The 19,272-nt window shown below is 33.4% G+C and overlaps 3 protein-coding genes across 3 annotated transcripts in view; 1 reads left to right on the top strand and 2 right to left on the bottom strand.

Annotated features, from left to right (window-relative positions):
• Positions 1-4,904, bottom strand: part of LOC109534508 (potassium voltage-gated channel protein Shab) — a 55,669-nt gene extending 50,765 nt beyond the window's left edge. Inside the window, exon 1 of the mRNA XM_019900226.2 lies at positions 4,701-4,904. The gene's annotated coding sequence lies outside the window, so the exon portion shown is untranslated. The remainder of the gene's footprint in view (positions 1-4,700) is intronic.
• Positions 4,905-4,991: 87 nt separating this feature from the next.
• LOC109534509 (small ubiquitin-related modifier 3-like) lies at positions 4,992-8,667 on the top strand. Its single transcript, XM_019900228.2, has 3 exons — positions 4,992-5,162; positions 5,243-5,362; positions 8,322-8,667. Exons 1-3 carry the CDS (start codon positions 5,145-5,147, stop codon positions 8,463-8,465), a joined length of 282 nt encoding a protein of 93 aa, XP_019755787.1. The 5' UTR covers positions 4,992-5,144; the 3' UTR covers positions 8,466-8,667.
• Positions 8,668-9,877: 1,210 nt separating this feature from the next.
• On the bottom strand, positions 9,878-19,110 carry LOC109534523 (probable helicase senataxin). Its single transcript, XM_019900248.2, has 17 exons — positions 19,001-19,110; positions 16,989-17,209; positions 16,768-16,929; positions 15,043-16,677; positions 14,695-14,963; positions 14,407-14,631; positions 14,284-14,351; positions 14,054-14,227; positions 13,701-13,942; positions 13,332-13,596; positions 13,125-13,258; positions 12,896-13,065; positions 12,645-12,789; positions 12,430-12,590; positions 11,773-12,009; positions 11,315-11,504; positions 9,878-11,217 (listed from the first exon to the last, which is right to left on the bottom strand). Exons 2-17 carry the CDS (start codon positions 17,181-17,183, stop codon positions 11,077-11,079), a joined length of 4,413 nt encoding a protein of 1,470 aa, XP_019755807.1. The 5' UTR covers positions 17,184-17,209; positions 19,001-19,110; the 3' UTR covers positions 9,878-11,076.
• Between the last annotated feature and the right edge of the window lie 162 nt (positions 19,111-19,272).

Below are 19,272 nucleotides of genomic sequence, written 5' to 3'. Positions count from 1 at the left end.
TCTATCGTTTAGCCATTCCGCACGTTAAATTTTCAAAGTGGATTTCTTCATATTTGGGCAAGATATCGCCTAGCGCATGTCAGCCGCTCATTTAGAAGGTTTTTTATAATACATTCTGTAAATTTGGTTGGATTGACTTTGTTACTGCTTTTAATATGAATTTTTCAGCTTTTGAGAATCTTCTCTAGTTCGGTCATTTATGAATTTTAATTTTTTAAATCGGATTTGTTTAAATTTGAGCAACCAATCGCATATCGGATATCAGTAAGGTGTAAAGATTGTACAGTAATCGTAAATAAAGTTTTATTTAACATATCCTGTTAATTTGGCAATTAAACTAAATTAGAAAGTTTAAAGTTAAAGCAAAACTTAAATTTTGGTTTAACTGTTTGGTTAAAGGTTTATACTGTTCCGTCGCTTTTAATGATGCAAGCAAACAGAGGTATTTTCAAATCATGGAATATGGTATTGCCATTTAGACAGCATTTGCACAGCATATCAAGCTGTTCTCTTTTTTAGGGACGTTAGTTAGACTATTCTCCTTTTTGGGGATGTTATGGATGAGTCAAGGTAACTTTTTAATTGCTAATTAGAGTTTTCTTTCAATTTGAGCCTAAACGAACTGTTCCCAAGCTGCTCGAACTCAAAGTTTCCTAAAAATTGAGCTACAGTTTAATCTGAGAGCTCGGGTGAGTCAAGTTCTGTATTCCGTCGCTCTTAATGGTGCGGTCAAAGAGAAGCATCAACAAAAAATGCATGGCTTTAATGTGGATCTGCCATGTAGGGAGACTTTACATAATATATGAAACTAACAGGACTAAAAATTTTATAAAAACCGATCAAAAAACTAAGCCGGGTAATAGCGTTTAATTTTATATCAAAAAGTCTCTTCCACCCCATGATTGAAGTTGTTTATATTTGGCTGAGAAAGCGGTTGTTTACGACGATTTACAAAATCCGTTTGAACGAGACACCTGCGTTTGAAAATATAGCCATATAAACTGGAACTTTCTACAGTATTGTAAACAACCAAAAACGAAATCGAATAGTAAAGCAATGAGTCATACAAAGGGCGACCAAGAAAATTATATCATCATCGTAGTTCTGTGGTTCGGTGTGAAAAACTTCCATATCGCTTGAGTTTTTTCCATAAGCAGATTAACTGTTCAGTGTCTGACGGGCAACGAATGAAATAGGTCGTCGGTCCTTGGTGTCTTTTCGGGATATATAGAGGGATTTCGTGCCAATGAAATGGGTTCGGTAGATCATCCTCCCCGTTTACTACGGGATTTAGTGAGTTTTTCAATTCGTGTGAACCTTAAGTGAGTGATTAAGTGTAGACACTTAATTAAACATTAAGAAGACACACCTTTTTGTGGATAAATGGTTACAAAATTGATGGAGCGCCAGCTTGCTGAAAGCTGGTAAGAAGGATTTCTTCCTATACATTACTTTGCTTCAATTGAGTTTAGTTTTTCGAGAATGAACTGAAGTTTTATGCGTTCTTACATTTGCCTTTCATTCCTTTACTGGTTTCAAATGGCCTTCCTTGGGCTTTGGACCAAAGCTTCGGTTATACTAAAAAACGTTTTTCTTTCTTTCCAGGTGGCACGATGCAGCTTTCGGTAAGTTTGGCATTACTTTGCCCCTGGTTGCCATGTAGATGTAGATCTGTAGTCCCATTATGTTGACTTGTATTTTATTATTTATTCGACGTGGAGCGACGAGGGAGTTTTTGGATTCTGGATTGCGTTTTAGAGAATTTGAAATTTTGTTTCTTTATAATTAATCAAGTCAGATATTAATATCTTCCTAAAAAATATTTTCTTTTGCTCTTAAATATTTGCTATTCATTGATCAATGAAAATTCATATAATATGTTCTAAAGTTTGATCCCACTTAATTAAAATAATATATTAGTAACTTTTTGCGTGTTAGTGGTGTTATATATAGACACAAAAAGTATTACGTACTAAAAAAAACTATTTTTATTGTATTTGTTTCTTGCTGTGTTTGCTTTTGATCTGAAATATTTAACAAACATATAAATATTTCCTAAATATGTATGTAATATTTTGTGCTATCTGGGTTACACGTGAGCCAATGCGGCTTTTGCGAACTCTTGCAATATAAATGTAAAATTAGTGTCTCGGAAGATACAAGTTCTTTTTAACCAGTTTCTCAACATTATCTAGGTTTCCCAAAGTAGACTGTTTTTATATGAACTTTTACATTATACATAAAAAAATATGTCGATCTGCTGTGAACGACAGTTTTCATTGCCTTGGAAGGAAATTTCCGTTATTGATTGGTGTTTTTCTTCTGTGATTTGCACTCTAAATTAAACAGTTCTTGTATTCTTAATAGAGATTGCTAGATTTTTCAAATTAAAAATCTTGTTCACTCAGCTTTTAAATATTAGCGAAACAGACCGTCTTTATATGAAGATTTACCGTTTAAATATAAAATAAGGGGGGTTCTTAATTAGGGAACACATCTTGCATTGTCTGATTCGAAGTAAAGATATCATTATTTGCGTTTTTGACCTATAAATTAAACTTTTTGATGTCTTGAAAGGAAAAATTTTCCAGAATCCAGACCAAAGTACCTAAAGGTAGGTGGAACTTTTTTATAGCTTTGTTATTGATCTAGAGGATAGCGCCCTAAGGGGCTGCAAGTGATCCTGGCCTATCTTTCAGATTTCGCGCTGTTTTTCCAAATTCAATAGTCTAAACGAACTATTTTTGACAAACGACAAAAACTCGGGCTTTTAAGGAATTTCAGCGATCTGGATCCAGATCCAGCGATTTATTTGGTAGTAGTAGATGGCAACCAGGGTTGTAGTTCCTATATTACAACATTATGCTGCTCGCATGTGCAGCTTTGCGGATTTTATCTAGCGGCTTTAGCGGCGTTTATATTGCGGTTTTTGCGAAATCCAATTGCGGTTTTTCCGGAAATCTTAATGTGGTTTGTGCGGAGTTTGTGATTGGGCTTCTTGGTCATTGTTGTGCCCTCTTTCTTTTTTACGAATGTCAGGTAAATTTTTAAATATTTTATTATATTATTTAAGTACTTATATTCTATATCATGTCATTTAGATACTTAATTTCCTAACGTGCAAATCTTTTTCAGGTACACCAAGAAATTTAAAAAAATGTTTTTATTTACTAATACGCACTTTTTCTTGCAGCAATATGTTCGTATTAGGCTCCATTAGGGATGACTATAGTCATCCCTAATGGAAAAAATCACTTTTCATTGATGCCTAATAAGAACGTAGGGAAATTCCTATTTTATTGTATTTTTATAATATTTTATGTAAGTTATTGGAGTTGTATTTATGCGTATGCATACAGAATGTCCGAAAATGATACGCATCAAATTTAAGACAGATTCAACCTAAAAATGTATGTCGCTCCTGATTTCATCGAATCCGGAGGTTGTCCGTCAGAATAAATTGAAATTTTTCTGCTATTTATTAACTTTAAAAATATCTTTCTGATAAAAACCTGTTTTGCAAATAAAAAGCGATTTTTCTGGAAAATTGATCGAGATACAAAACACGAATCCGTAATTAACAGAAAAATGATTACTCTTTTAGGTTTTGATTCAAATTTCATATTAGACATACGGGGTAAAAAATATAAGTGTGGTAGTAAGGGGCACTTGGAAAAATATTAATATAATAAAAGTACTTAATACCAAATAGATGAAAGCAGGAATTAACTAAACTTTTTCTAGATATCAAACAGTTTTTGATTGTTCTAGAAATTACCGTCCCGGAATATTTTTCATCTCATCTAGCTCTGTTCTTTTTATATGAAAATATTTTTTAACTGATTTGCTTATCACAAAATGTGTACCTTTTTTGTTTAATATGGCATGTAAATTAAGATTTTCAATATATATAATGTATAGGGTGTCCCAACAATAGAGTAAATTTACACTTAACTGGTATTATTAGTCTCAAAATTATCATCATATTGTAAAGGTTCTAAATGTCCATTTTTTCTTTTAAAATATTCACAATTCTTCAGACTGCGCCAGAACAGTCGCAACGCTGAAAAATGTTATTTAATTTTTCCGTATACCTAAGTTTCGATTTTTTTTTGTTATACAAAATATGATGCAAAATTGAATATTTTTTTGGTTATTCGGTTTTGAGAATTCGTATTTTCATGGTGATGGTAACACGAACATTTCTCCGTCGTCTTTGAAAACCACATTTTCAAGCTTGGCTAGAAAAATACTACATTAATAGTGGGTTTTTAAAAAAATTGTTTTTGAAACTATAGAACATAATAAATCGTCCAAATTAACGTATTTTCAAGTTCAAAAATATAACTTTTTTAAGAAGGCATTTTGAAACATTTTATTTTCAAGAAAATTATACTAGATAGATATTGGAAATATTTAGCTTATTTTAAAGGATTTGTTATCCTAAATAGTGACACTAACAATATACAAGGGCGCGCAATTTAAGCGTAATGAGAGATTTTGAAGTTTGTATTAGTTGCAAAGACAAATATTCTATAAAATATTACAATAAAGTATTAGTATTTGCTCCTGCCAAATTTCAAAATTTTGTGTGTATTGTAGTGGCGATTAGCACCTTTACAATATGTCGATAAAAAATTTGCAAGGTATAATTAATATATAATTATTCGCAATATATTCTGACTGTTTCTACAACTTACTTTTCATTTACTTTTCAACCGACATCTTGACCGGCCGACGAAATCCTGCCCTGTATTAGGTCAAACTAGGTGTCCATTGAGCCGCTGTGTTCATACGTGACTTTTTCAAATTGCGAATATTTCATGTTACATACCCTTTTAAAATCAAACAATTTGGTAATCAATTTAAAAATCACTTCAACTTCACAAACTGTTCAGCTATTTTATTAAAAAACTGATATCTTTTTAGTTGATAGTTCGTTTTAACGTCTCGATACCGGAAGTCGCTTTTTGACATTGCGTTGTTTCCGACTGCCGTATTTGCCGCTTTCAATCTGTCTACTAAACCAAGCCAGTGCCGGTATTGAATGTTAAAAGGTGTGTGTTTATTGTTTAATAACCTCCATTTTACTGCACTTTACTTTAATCGATTTACGTTGATTGTTTGCAAACATTTCCTAAAAAATGAGTGACGATAAAAAGGTCAGTTTGATATGGTTTCCACTCAACAGGGCACAGGATTCTCGGTAGAGTTTTGTTAGGTTAACGGCGTTGTTTTCTAGGGGGCTGAGGCCGACCGTATCAACTTGAAAGTCCTTGGGCAGGATAATGCGGTGGTACAATTCAAAATTAAAAGACATACTCCACTTAGGAAACTCATGACTGCATATTGTGAAAGAGCTGTAAGTAGTTAAGCTTCACTGTAGCAGCTATCAATGCTTGGTGTCGTTTTCTTATTCTTTACGATTGAATTACAATTCATGAATAAGGCCGTTTATTTCGAAAATAATTCATTGGATGTTAATAATTCCGGCTCAATTGATTTAAGTTAAATTATATTGACATAACCAATATGGGCAACGTGAATTACAATTTACACTATAACATAGCTCTTCTATGGAACGTTTAATGATTACCATAATATTAATTATATGCAGTTTTTCACCTCACAGCTATAATGGTCGGGATGAGTTCCAAACTGTCGTTTTAACCATCTCGAAATCAAATTTAGCAGTTGCTGATTGGCCTGAAATATCTGTTTATAAAGTATGATCAGATTTTTCATTGTCTTATCTTAACTGATGAAGGCCTTTAAAAGAAAAGACTGATCGAGTGTACTTATTTTTTCTTGTCTTATTAGTTAGTGTAATAGCAGAAATATCTAATTATATACGGGGTCTCAATCATTATACAATAAGCCTTAGCTAATATGAACTTGAGCTTGTAGGTAGTACTAAAGTTGTTTGTATTACTTTTACTTTATTTAAAATTTGTGTAGGCATCAGAATGAGCTTGTATTTATTTTTTCCAGAACTAGATGTGTACATTTGAGAAAAATATGTAACAATGTTTTACATCTACAATTACAACAGCTATAATTACGTTAACATTCGCCCAAATATAATCGAAAATTAATAGCTTCGGAAATACGGTTAATGGGGTGTTAAATATCGCTTTATTTTTGTCACTATTCTTAAAGTATCTTCGGTAGAAACGTACAAACTTTTCACTACATTGCTTTTAGGCCCCGAATAAGATGGTTGTTGCAAATTTTGCCAATGTCGCCAAGGACACTACTTACGACCAATTTTGAAAATATTTACAGTTAGTAACTTTATTGCGTGAATATTCAACATGAGGTTTCATTCACAGCCTGAAAGACCTGACTGATTGATAAAAATGATGTTCTCTAATGGCTAAAATTTATTTAATTTGAACACAACATTAAAAATAATAAATTACGTAATACTGATTTATATGAATTGTTAGAAGTGTCCAACGTTGACATTAATATACTTCTTTCGAGTTAAGGCTGCATTTGCAGTTTCACGAGACATGATAAAATATTCTATACTCTTCAAATATATTTATTATTTCTTACATATAAGTAGGTACACTGTGTCCAACATAAGGGGTTGGTGGAATTCGGAAAAAAGTTGAGCAATTAAAAGGCTAATGAAATGGCGCTTATGGATGTTTTATACGAATTTTTATTTCTGACATTTGAAAAAAACATACATTTTCGAATTTCAATGTCGCTGGTTTTTCCTGGCGTTAATATCAAAGCTTTAGCAAAACTAACTACACTCTCCTCTCTCATGGCAACTTTAAGTCAGCGTTAATATCAGTTTTTTGCTTCGACGTTTCGTTTTCAAGAAACCGTCCTCAACTTTCTTTTAATACGTTGGTGATTTGTTAGCAAATTCTGCAAGCAAAAAAATTAAATCAAATGTTCAAAAATATAACCCTCGTTTTCTAAACTCAAATGGGACCTTCTAACTGTCGACTCTTACCGGTTTCAGCAGCCTTTCAGGCTTCACACTTTCGAAAGCTGCAGTTTGGAGCAACCAACATACAAAGTTCTTCAGTTGGAAAACTTAGCTCATAAAAATAATTCTTAATATACCCCCACGCAAAGAAATCAAGTAGAGTTATATCGGGTGACAGCGCTGGCCAGGGCGTCTCTCAAGTGTTTAATGATTAAATGTTGGAATCAAACCAACATATATTGTTTAACACTTCGTGAATTGTGGTCAAGTGCAGCATTGTGATTATAAAAGAAAGGGTCTATTATCCTGGATGGTGTCTGGACTCTTTGTATAAATCAATCAAACTTTTCTGTATTGGAAAAAATTTCCAAAATTGACCAAAACATAATTAAACTTTAATATATTAGATATACATCGATGAATTCAGAATAAAAAATGGTTTACGATTTGTTGTTGAGCATACAAAGGTATTTAAAAAAAGCGAAGTTTATGATTTCTTGGAGGTGAAACGTCAGAGCATAAAACTAATAATGTACATCTCTCTCTGACTGAAAGTGGCTGTGAGAACGTGCAGTCGGTTTTGCTTAAGATTTGTATTAACGCCAAAAAAATAATAAAATAAATTCGGAAATTTGGGTTTTTAAAATAAATCAGCAACTCAAGTTTTTAAGCGGCATATTGTTAGCCTTGTAATTGTAAACTTTTTTTTATAGTTTTTATACAAGGTGCTGCGTATCTTCTCAAAGGTGTGGGACACGCCATACTCAGTTGTGTCTCAAATTGATAACATTACTACTATAAGTCAAAAAAAATTTCAAATAAACGATTTTAAAATAAACGAAACAGAAAACAATAGTATACATTGTATATATTCTCGTGAAAAATACGTTTTTTCTGTCGTTTCGCACGTACATACAAGTGGAATGCAACTTCAGACCTTTCAAGCGAATTTATTTCTGAGAATGCAGCCACTCGTGCTTGCAAAACGCCAAAAAAAACATCCCACCACGGCTGAAAAACCCGAAAAACTCACCAGTTACTTTCCAATTATACGTTAGAGGCTACTTTCAAAGTAATAAGACCTAGTTTTCATCACCCTGTATTATTTGGTATGTGATATTTCAAAGATGAGAACAATCTGTTTCTATTAAAAGCTGATAGCCTTATGTTAATATTAAAAAATAAAAGCAATTCGTAGCTTATTATTATTTAAAATAGATCATATGGTGCCAATGTTAAAAGAAACCGTTTATAGCCTGTTTACTGATACGAGTAGACAACCAAATTTTGTGGTTTTCAAGCGAATACTGAATTATATGAAAGTTTTAACGTTTCATTTTTTTATTCATGCATCATTCACTTTACTTCCCAGGGAATTAGTACGCAAGTTGTACGGTTTCGTTTTGACGGCAACCCAATAAACGAAACAGATACACCTACCACATTAGATATGGAAGAAGGAGACACCATCGAAGTCTATCAACAGCAAACGGGAGGATACTGTTCGAAATGTTAATTTACAGTTATGGAAATTGTCATTTATATCAGACCATATTCGCATTAATAAGAATAGGTAATAATTTTATCAGACGGTTTTATCTTCTCGTTTCACATACAATAATTTTATCACGACAGTACAATCTTAATCGGAATGTTTAAGATAGGTTTCATTTTTGTATTAATTTAGTTATTAGGTAGTAAATACATCATATTTCTAACGGTTCGTTTTATTTGTGGGAAATTCGAATCCTAATAGGTAATGCTATTATGGAATGAATTACTTGTAGAATCGAGCTAATTTTTTAGGATGCGAAAGGCGAACTACGTGTACAGAGTGTTTGATCATAAGTTGACCCTCCCCTAGATCGTTTATTTAAACAAAAATTGGGAAACTGACCAACACAAAAGTTGTTTAATTTTACTTAAATTTTTGAAATCTGAGTTTAAAATAAAAATACAAAAATTGGCAGTCTTTTTTTTAAGAAAACGCCCTATATATTTTTAGACATACCAATAGGATTTTTTTCCTGATTTAAAAAATATACATTTTGCCTATTTTGTATTAGCCGTTTCTCCTATATTACCTTTTAAAAACTATCAATATCCACAAATCAAAGTAGCTTTCAAATTCGACAAGGCGCTCCCTCCAACCCATAACGTTCGCCCGGTAGCACTTTTTAATGAAAATGTTGATATCTGGATTGTACGAGCGGGTCCTATCCAATGGCCTCCAAATAACGCCGACCTAACGCCTCTTGATTTTTTTCTCTGGATTTATTTAAAGAATATTGTGTATGAGACTCTAGTTAGACGCCTGAAAATAGTGGACGCAATTAACGGTATTAATATTAATCAAAACGTTATAGGTAAAATTGAAGTAGATTCTAGCGTTAAACGGAGGTAATATACAAAATCAGTGATTTGATTGTTGTTTTTATTTATTTATTTGTTCTGAAATTTATAGCAGCAATAAATCCCGTTATGTTCTCTTTATATAGTTTTTTTGTTTCATTGCAGGCTACTTTAATTTGTTGCTATTTAAAATTTTTAAAACATACAAATCTAGGCAATATATATATTTCTGAAATCGGGAAATTGTGTTCGTCACTTTCCCAATTTTTTTGAAATAAGCGATCTAGAGGGGGTGTCAACTTATGAGAAAATATCCTGTACTTCTGTATATATTAAAAAAAAACTATGTCGTTGTTTGATACTACCGAATATGTCTCCGTGATTTGATAACTAACTATAACGTGGTATGTTTTTTTTGGAATGAGATTGATTTAAGAAACAAATTAATTATGGGAACCTGAGTATCGATTGGTCCTAAAAGGAGACCCATTGCATTTCCACACTTTAGGGATCGACAACAAAAAAGAGTTTTCAATCATTTCTGATAGGGGCAACTTCTCAAAATGAAAAGATGTATTGCAATCGTGGAAACTCAGTTATCTGTTTACTATTTCTAATTAACAAATTTACATACAAATAACGACAGGTTTATAATAGCGTATCAAAAGTATATTATATAATTCTTGAAATATATTTTTTAACTTAACAGTTACGGAGTCAGAAGTTAGTTCTTAATTTTTGAGTAAGAAATGAAATAACAGTATTTTTGTCTAAAAATGATTAATTGAATTACAGCAAAAGTTCACTTAATTAAGACTCTTAACAAATTAATTGAGCACAAAATGTGAGCACACAATGTTTAAGTAGCACATTAACATAACATTCACTGGTATGATCACAAGCCTTCGGCCTAGACTGTCACCCCAAGATCAAACTACATAAGCGTGTATAAAACAAATATATTGCTTGAAAACGCTATAGGAGGAAATGTTCTTGGATGTGGCCTCGCAATACATAATATAAATGACATGGACTATTTTACACCTGAAATGCATCTGGAGATGTGGTAATTTTTAGAATTATGCCATTTTCTCTTAACAATCGTGTTTATTTTTTTGCGAGAATAGTCGATTTTTATTAGAAATTTGGCCAAATGCTCCCATATATCTTTTTAAGCACATGTTGATAACTATCGGGCACAAACAATTGGAAGGGACAGAAAGAATTGAAAACGTGCAGAACATCGTCTGTAAGTTCATTTAGGCAATAAATATTTGCAAGATAGATTCGCTTCAGACGTAAAGTATGTTACAAACTGATGCCGAGTGACATTATACTATAATATTTTGTTAGTTCCGCAATTTATACAGCGCATCATTTTATGGCACAAAGTATTGAACTTAAAAGCACAATTTTTGAGTCGTATTAAGAGTTATCGGATAACCGACCGCCTGTTAAGTTAAACCATTTGGCTTTAAAACATTAGTTAAAGCTCAATGATGAAAATTAGTCAAAATCACTATTTTCCTAATTAATTAAGACATATAAGCGGGGCCCGTTCGGGTGCCCCTAGACTAGTACTACTACCACCACAGGTTATATATGATATAAGCTGTGCTACAACTACTAAAATCTATAAAATAAGGAACACTTTTTGTTTGATCTTGAGATAATGCACCCTTACGCTGAGATCTACACATTTCTAAACAATTGACACCTCTGAACACACAACAGGTAAAATCGTATGAACTGAACCTTAAATTAACGATACATTTTTACACAGCGGTATTTCTATTGTTTCGTTTCTTAATCAAATATCTATCAAAATTGGTTATAGTATTTGGATTTTGCTTAATATCCAATAGAACGTTGCGTCTTTTCGCATCTTCTCGAAGATTATATAATGGCCTACACTCCTGAAAATATAGATATAGTTTTTGCATTAATTTATTGTAAAAAATAATTTTAATGATTCGTTATCACTCAATCATCACAGCTTAACCCTTTGCTCACCTTAAATAGAATGTAATTCCCGACTATGTATAAGGCCTGCTTAGCTCTGGTCAAAGCCACGTTTAATCTACATTCATTTTGTAAAAATGAGTTTGACGATTCTCGAACACAAGAAATTATAATAACATCGTTCTCGGAACCTTGAAAGCTATCTACAGTGTTTGTGATTATTTTACAGTTATTGTTTGCCCTTAAAAAAATATAATTATGTACTTCTGAAATCAATATTTTTTTTGCTAATGGACTTGCAAAGTTGATGACTCTCACCTATAATGTGCTCTAATCGCTCACCAATAATGTTAGTATAACGAGGTTAATATGTGAGAAAACATTACTATTTCGAGTTTTTAATTACATAGTTTGTAAATTAAATGAAATTGTGAGGCTCTTTTTGGTAAAATAGCATCAACTTTCCAAATTTAATATGATAAAACTAATCAAATCAATTGAGTACTTACTCTAGATCTGCAATGTTATCGCATATTAAATCCTTTTGCGCTCTGTACGGCGTAATAATTCCAATTGTATAATTGCAGCTCTTGCCTACTAAGCTGATGATGGAACTTAGAATTTTTTTTATTACAATTATTTCACCCATGTTAGTGTATTCCCTGGAATTATTTACATATTCCAAATTAAAAACTAAATAAGGCTTAATTTCTTCAGGTAATTTATTTGAAGGATTTGCGACTGATCTGCAAGAAAAAGGTACATTCAAATGAAAGCAATAGAATATAATTAAATCATATGTTTCAGGCATTAAATTTCGCTGAATTTACACGAAATTTATTCTATCGGTACCAGAAATCATATGGAAGCACGCAAATGTAGGTAAAGGTATTTCTATATTTTCTTGTCGGCGTATCAAAAACACCTTATTGGTACTAAATTCAAAAATATTTGTAAACGTATCAACCAAGTAACAAGATGTAAAGATGGACAAAAACTGCACAAAATCCAAAAAGAAACAACACAAATTAGGCTCTTCGCTAGAATCTTGAGAGGACTGTTCGCTTCAAAAAGTTCTGCAGCGATTTTTTAAAGTACAACCAGCCATAAACTCGTTTAACAAAATATTGGATGGATTTAGTCTAAAGCATTATAACTGATATTACCTTAACTTTCCCTCATAAAATTGGCTATTGGGAAAAGAACATATTTCGGGATGCATTCGATACTGTTCTGTAAGCATTTTGATAGGCGACCTGGGATCGGATCCGAAGCTATTTGCCAGTCTCGAAAATAAGCTTTGGCCAAACCCCAGCTTTAAGGCATCCTGAAACAAGACGGATGTAAAGACTGCTTCTAATTCAATTATCCAATAAATTACTCTGTTCATTATCGTAGCACTAAGTTGTTGTGGATCTCCAACTAACACAAATTTATCAATGCCAAGTAATGTAGGCAAAAGAACTTCCACCTCATGACACTGAGTAGCCTCATCAACTATGCAACACGTGAATTGAAGAATACCCCTAAAATTACTTAAAAAATGAGTACAGAATGCGCTCTTACCAATCATCATTCAAATTATGTTGGGTTTTTCTTCAAATTTATTTATATTTAACTAAAATATCTTGCCTGTTCACTGCGTCCATCAGAAGTCCATTAATACAACTGTTTAAGGTTGTACAAATGATATTACTTTTGCTAAGAATGATATTTTCGCACTTTTTCAGTTCATGATAATATTGGTCTCCAAAGTAATCTTTCAAGCAATCCAATGGGCTTTGATGTTTCTGTTTATTAGCCTAAATTTTCCAAAGTTTTGTAGATTGTATAAAATTATGAAAATAATTTTCGTACATACCCAAATATTTGCATTGGCCTGATGATTCAGGGGCATATGTTTTTCAGCCAATCTAGGTAGAGAATATCCTTGTACGCCTTTACTAATGCTAGATTCGGGCCCAATTCGTACGCATTTGATTTTTGTTTGCATTTCTAAAAACGACATAAGTCAAGTTAAATAGCTCGAATGATTATTTTCTGGTCTACTCTATAAAGGAACACTCACCTACAGACACACCTCGTTTCAAAGACATCATCTTTGATAGTAAAGTATCTATCGCGGTATTTGATGGCGCCACTAAAAGAATCATTGGCCGTTGTTGTTCTTTGCCGTAATAATGCGAAAATAGTATTTGAAATACTAAGTTTGCGATTACGGTTGACTTTCCGGTGCCAGGTGGGCCTTTGATGCAATAAATTCCGGGCTTATTTCCAGTGCACAAACTAGCGGCTTGCAAGACTGTACATTTTTGTTCAACATTCAATTCATTCTAAAAAGTATCGTCCATAATTAATGATTTTTGCAGTAAATTGTTGTCAAACCATTTATGCTATGAACTTAACAGTGAAAAATTACTTCAAATATACAACTCACTTTATATTTCAGATTATGATGAGTAGTCGTAATTTTATAGTCTGTTATTTGAGGATTTAACACCATCGGATGTAAAGGTGAGTTAGCAAAACCCTTAACAGCCCTTATTAACATGAAATATGTCCTTAGGTTGGAAAGTAGTTTAATTATAGGCTTTTTTTTAACGTTCATCTCCTTATCCGGCTGATACCGAGTTATCATAGTAAATTCTAGTTTAGTGTGAGGGTCTCCACATAGATCGCCTACAGAAAGGAATCAAAGAAGTATACATCTCCAATATATTGCAATATAAAAACAACTCACGACAAAACCCTGCAAAAGACCTATTATAAAATGATATGACGAAACCTTACGTTTAATCCAAACATCGCAAGCTTCGGTGAGTGTTGTTTTCTTGCAGTTTTGTATAATTCCGAAATTTAACGACGCGTAGGAATTATTTTCAGTTTTCATAGCGCATTCCAACAATACGAAATCGTCTGGTCTGTAGAAAAGCTCTTTCTTCAATTCATTTTTAGTGATATAACCTGAAACGGAATTACCAATTTATTACATAGTAATCTTAATTCGAATTTATACTCACAAGTGCAATCCAAAATGATTACATCATTAGCAACTCGCAGATGATCGATTCTTACTTTTCTCGGTTGACTACAATTAAAGTTGAAAATCATATAGAATTTTCAAATAATGACAATAGACTTACTCTTTGGCCTCTCGAAAGCCACTGAACAAATACTGCCAGGATTCCAACAATATCAGTTTATAAAATGTCTGGTAGTAATGACCAAAGTCTTGAAATGTTTGAGGTATCTTTGTAGCGGGTGGATTATTTATGGGCGGACTCGCATCAATATCTACTTGTTCCAAAAGCCAGCTTGGTAACCATTGTACCATTTTCTTTGCAATATCATCAACTTTAGGTAGCTGCCTAAAATTAAGTTATAACCGTATTACATTTCAAATAGATGAAATGCTCGGAAATTTTAAATACCTGATAGGTAATCGTTTTGCAGGGCCACCATTGGTCCACATCAATCTTCTCGAAGCGTCTTGATTTGAACTAACACTTGCAGAATACTGTGCTTTCGCAGCAGCGTGCTTAGGTTGTTTCATTCGGGTACCAGGGGGTAAGTTTTGTATCGCATTCGTTTTCAAAGCATTTTTGAGTTTTTGAGTTTGAGTATTTATTAAACCTGTACTACGCCTAAATGAATTAGGATTAGTTTTCTCCATATTTTGGGTAGAATTTCCTCTTCCCAGCTGTGAAAAGTCAACAATCAAACTCATAAAACGTCTACATCGAAGCTGCCATTAGAAGAAGTGTTATTTTGCAACTCACCTTTATTTCTTCTGAAGACTTAGTTCGACGCAGGTCATATGCCGCACGCGCTAGGGAAAGAGGTGCTCGAATATCTGGTTGAGGTCGACTGGCAGGCATTTTAAAGCAGCGGCTGTTATCTTTTTCGACAGGTCCAGTCGAATATTTAGTTGAATCGTTTCGTGCAATCCTTGTTTTAACGGCCGTACTTGGGCAAACAAATGTTTGATCGTCATTTACTTCTTGCATTGAGCTGCATGGAATGTCGACTGAAAGGTTCTCGCTGCATTTGCCCTTTGCAGTGGTTAGTTCTTTTAATTTCGCTCGTCGATTTTCTAGGACATTCTGTGCTTTTTCAACAGCTGCTTTATCAACAGTTGGTTTCAATGGACTACGCCGTTTTTTCGCCATATTTTTGGTAACATTTTTAACAGTTTTCAATGGATTAAATACGTCGACACTTTTAGCTCGTTTAATTTTAACTGGAGATTCAACTGATGTCTTTCTTTTATTCGTCGACTTGCTATTTGTTGTTAATGATTGCTTGGTTGATTTTGTTGAAGGCTGTATGAAATGAGGTTCAATTATTGGAGGCTTATTAAATTTGTTTTTCGGTTTATCAGATTTACTTGTCCGTGTTGAATTACAATTATTTTTGATGTCGTCTTCAGGAACAGTCGGTTCAGAAACAGTACTGGAGTTTGAATTTGATGGAAATGTATTTGTAGGGCAGTTGTCACTGAAATCTATTTCAGGTGAAACAGGTATATCTTTAGCATTGTTATCGTGGGTGTTTTTATCTATCTTATCATTGATCTCTTCGAATCCACCTTCAAGAAGTTCCCATATGTCCTGAGTGTTATCAAAACCAGTCTCCATATCATCTTCTAAATTAATTGGGACCGCATTTACAATTACTTCTTCCGTACAGTAATCCATTTCGGCTAGCTCATGTTTGATTTGTTGGTACTTATCATCTGGCACTGTTGTCTGTACAATCTGCGACATGTGGCAAATTTGACTGTTAGAAATATCTGCTTCGTCATCCTCATCATCATTAGTCAAATCAATTAATAAGCAGTTGCTACTATCATTTGTTGAAAATGATTTTAATAATGCTGTAGGCTTAATCTCAGGGACGTTTTCAACTGATTCAACTTCATCTGTGGATTTGTTGTCTGGTAATACCCTACTGTTGCCGAATATTTTCGTGCATCCAATGATTAGATTACCACTGCCATTTGTATTTATTGCGGGTTCCTTCAGTAACTTATCCTTCTTGTCTAACGAATCAGCATCGATTTTAAATGAAATATTACCAAAATCACTTTCTGTTAAAATCGTAGATATTTTAGGTGACTTTGGCTGCTGGGGTGTGCGATCCAATGAGACAGTCAATACGCGATTGGCAATTTTTGCGGAAACCCGTCCTGAACTACTACTGATTACCATTGGTGCTTCACTTAACGTATGAATATTATTTAGCCTCATTTCGGATTTGAAAACGTTCTCTGTTTTGACAACCGATGACGAATCGGATGGCGTAGAAGTATGCCGTTTATCGTCCAAAAATTCGTCAGAAGAATCATCAATTTCTATGGGGATGATTGAATTATCAAGTTCATTAGTTGTGGAGTCTGCAGCTTCTGGTTTGTTCTGAAATGAACCAAAAACAAAATGTGGCATAAAGAGAAAAATAATTTCAATAAAACTAAGGACGAAAACTATATATATTTTACGATCTACCTTGGCTTGTTCAATTTGCGTGGCTTGGAAAAAACATTCTTTGTCTATCAGTTCGTCAGATAAATCAATAGTGGATAGTCCAAAACTGATGATATCACCCGAGCATACTTGCTTGCCAGATACAGGAATCTGCTGCCCATTCACAAATGTTCCATTGGTGCTCTAAAATTTAGTGATTAATTGAAACCTGGTTTAACGGCATTAAAACATCATATAAGCACTTTTAAGTCGACGATATTGAGGTTGTTATTAGGATCTATGGCCAGGTGTGCATGTGCTCTGGATGTTTTATTACTTCTAAGGCACACTTTAGCATTATTACTCCGACCAACCAGGGCTCCAGCAGTGTCTATGAGAATGAGCTTGTCGCTCACAATTTGCCTCAATTGCCAATTCACAGATAGTCCAGGTGCCATTTTAAGTGAAATTGTTCTATACTTTTCTGTGGACAAAATACATGATATAACGTGATTATTTAAGTAATTTAATGATGAAAAAACCCAGAAAACATTATTAGGGTTTTGTCAAAAATTCGAAGCTTCGAAACAATTTTTGCAAAGCTGTTAAGGAGGCGAGTGTTTTAGTAAAATTTATCGGAGAGAATACCTGAAGATTGTCAGTGTTTTTAAGTAAAATAAAAAATATGCGTTTTTTGCGTATAATTGCTTAATGAAAACGTTACTAAAAATGGAGACCTGAAATTTTGCAGATTTTGCCCTGTTCGCTCTTTCAAAATAATCTTATTTCCTTTTGGTAAAAAACTGAATCAAATTATTTCGTTTTTGTGCCAAATTTGAAGATGAATCCCTGAATGAAGTTCCCTGCAAAGCGATGAATGGTGCGAATTTTCTATTAATTCTATCATTTTTGCAAGCAAACTGTCTATTGGTTGGAGATCTGTCAGTTAGTACGACGGCGGACGAATTGTCAGATCTCCAACCAATAGAAACACTTTCGTATCATCGTACCATCGTATAAACGTATGCATGGCACACAGGCTTTACACATTTTACTAAATATCTTGACAATTTTAAAGATTAATATAAATTAACATTTTGCCTGAAGATATTCTCGAACTCGAGAATAGAATTATGGGAATTGGAGGTAGTTTACTTGAAAAATATTTTACAAAGGTGAATTAGAAAGAGAGATTGATTTCGAAAACAAATTCTATGCTCAAATTTCTTTGGCAAAAAAATATTAGCATAATAATAAATCGTTTGAAGTTAATGATGATTTAAACAAATCTAGTGTTTCAGCATATTGTACCGTGGATGGCCGAGTATAACTCTTTCTTCTGCTTCCAACTTTTATTCCACTCGATATAACTTTAACTACGGAACAGGACCAAACTAACTTCTAAATTAACGTCTACTTCACAAACAATAACAATAACAAACGCAAAACTCGGATTTCCAACTCGCGGGGTTTAACTTCTTCTGCACCCGGTCGCTGCTGTCACTTCACTGACTCCCCAGTGCGAAATTTCCCGTTTGTCAGTGTCATATTTGACAGTAAATGGGGCCCAAATGGGGCTCCCATTTACTGAAATACCATGAATTTCGATCCCCCATTCCAAACGTGAGTACCCCAGGCCATTTCCGTTACAATATAATAATCCTTTGCAAAGTGTTAAACATGATGGCAGTTTAGAAAATTGGCTAGAATTTAGCGATGTGTTTGGTTCACTTAAAAAGCTATCCCTTATGACATCCATTGTCGACAGGGGTCACCGTCTGAACGAGCCTTTAATTACGACCACTTTTATAAGCTAACGGTGTTCTTTAGTGAGGATTAGTATCTATATGTAAATAGTATTAGAAGTGCGCGTGGAAAACCGGAATGGGTAGGCGAGTAGACCTTAAAGCTCCTTTTTGTCATAAAATGTTCGTTTTTTTCATACAATTCGTCTATATTTTATAAATTTGGATCGAAACTGTAACAACAAAGTTGAATTAGGTAGTTTTCAAAGGCAACATCCAATTTCATAGATAGATAGGGATAAGTTTGCGACCAAGCTATCTTCCTTGCTTGTATGGACAGGAAATACTATAGAATTATCATGGGTATCGAGATAATCCAGGAACCTTAATTCCTACTTAAAAATGTTTGAAAAAAGTTATTTGTGCGCCAATTGCTGCTTCTAATATTGCTGAAAAGCTTGGCAATATTAGAAGCGAACTTCTTTAGAATATGTATACCTTTTCAATAATACATGACAAAACCAACTTACATGAGCCAATACATCTAACTATCCCCGAACAGAACAACTTTAACAAAATAAGTATGAAAAAGTCGGTAAAATAGAAACTTTAACTATGTTTAGTGTTTACTTATTTGATTATAATTCTTACCAATCTGACTATTGACAGTTGACCAAAAGCATTGCTACCAACCGTAAAAAATGTTATCCGAATATTCATTAATTTATTCAACATTTGAACATTTGTGCAACAGGAAAAAAATTGAAGTGGGTGAATTGAGTGTTGAAGACAGGAAAAAAAT

Source organism: Dendroctonus ponderosae, unplaced genomic scaffold (assembly GCF_020466585.1).
Source record: "Dendroctonus ponderosae isolate FM_Combo_2020 unplaced genomic scaffold, Dpon_F_20191213v2 Dpon_F_20191213_8, whole genome shotgun sequence".
Lineage (NCBI taxonomy): Eukaryota > Metazoa > Arthropoda > Insecta > Coleoptera > Curculionidae > Dendroctonus > Dendroctonus ponderosae.
This window is presented reverse-complemented; position numbering and strand designations above follow the sequence as displayed.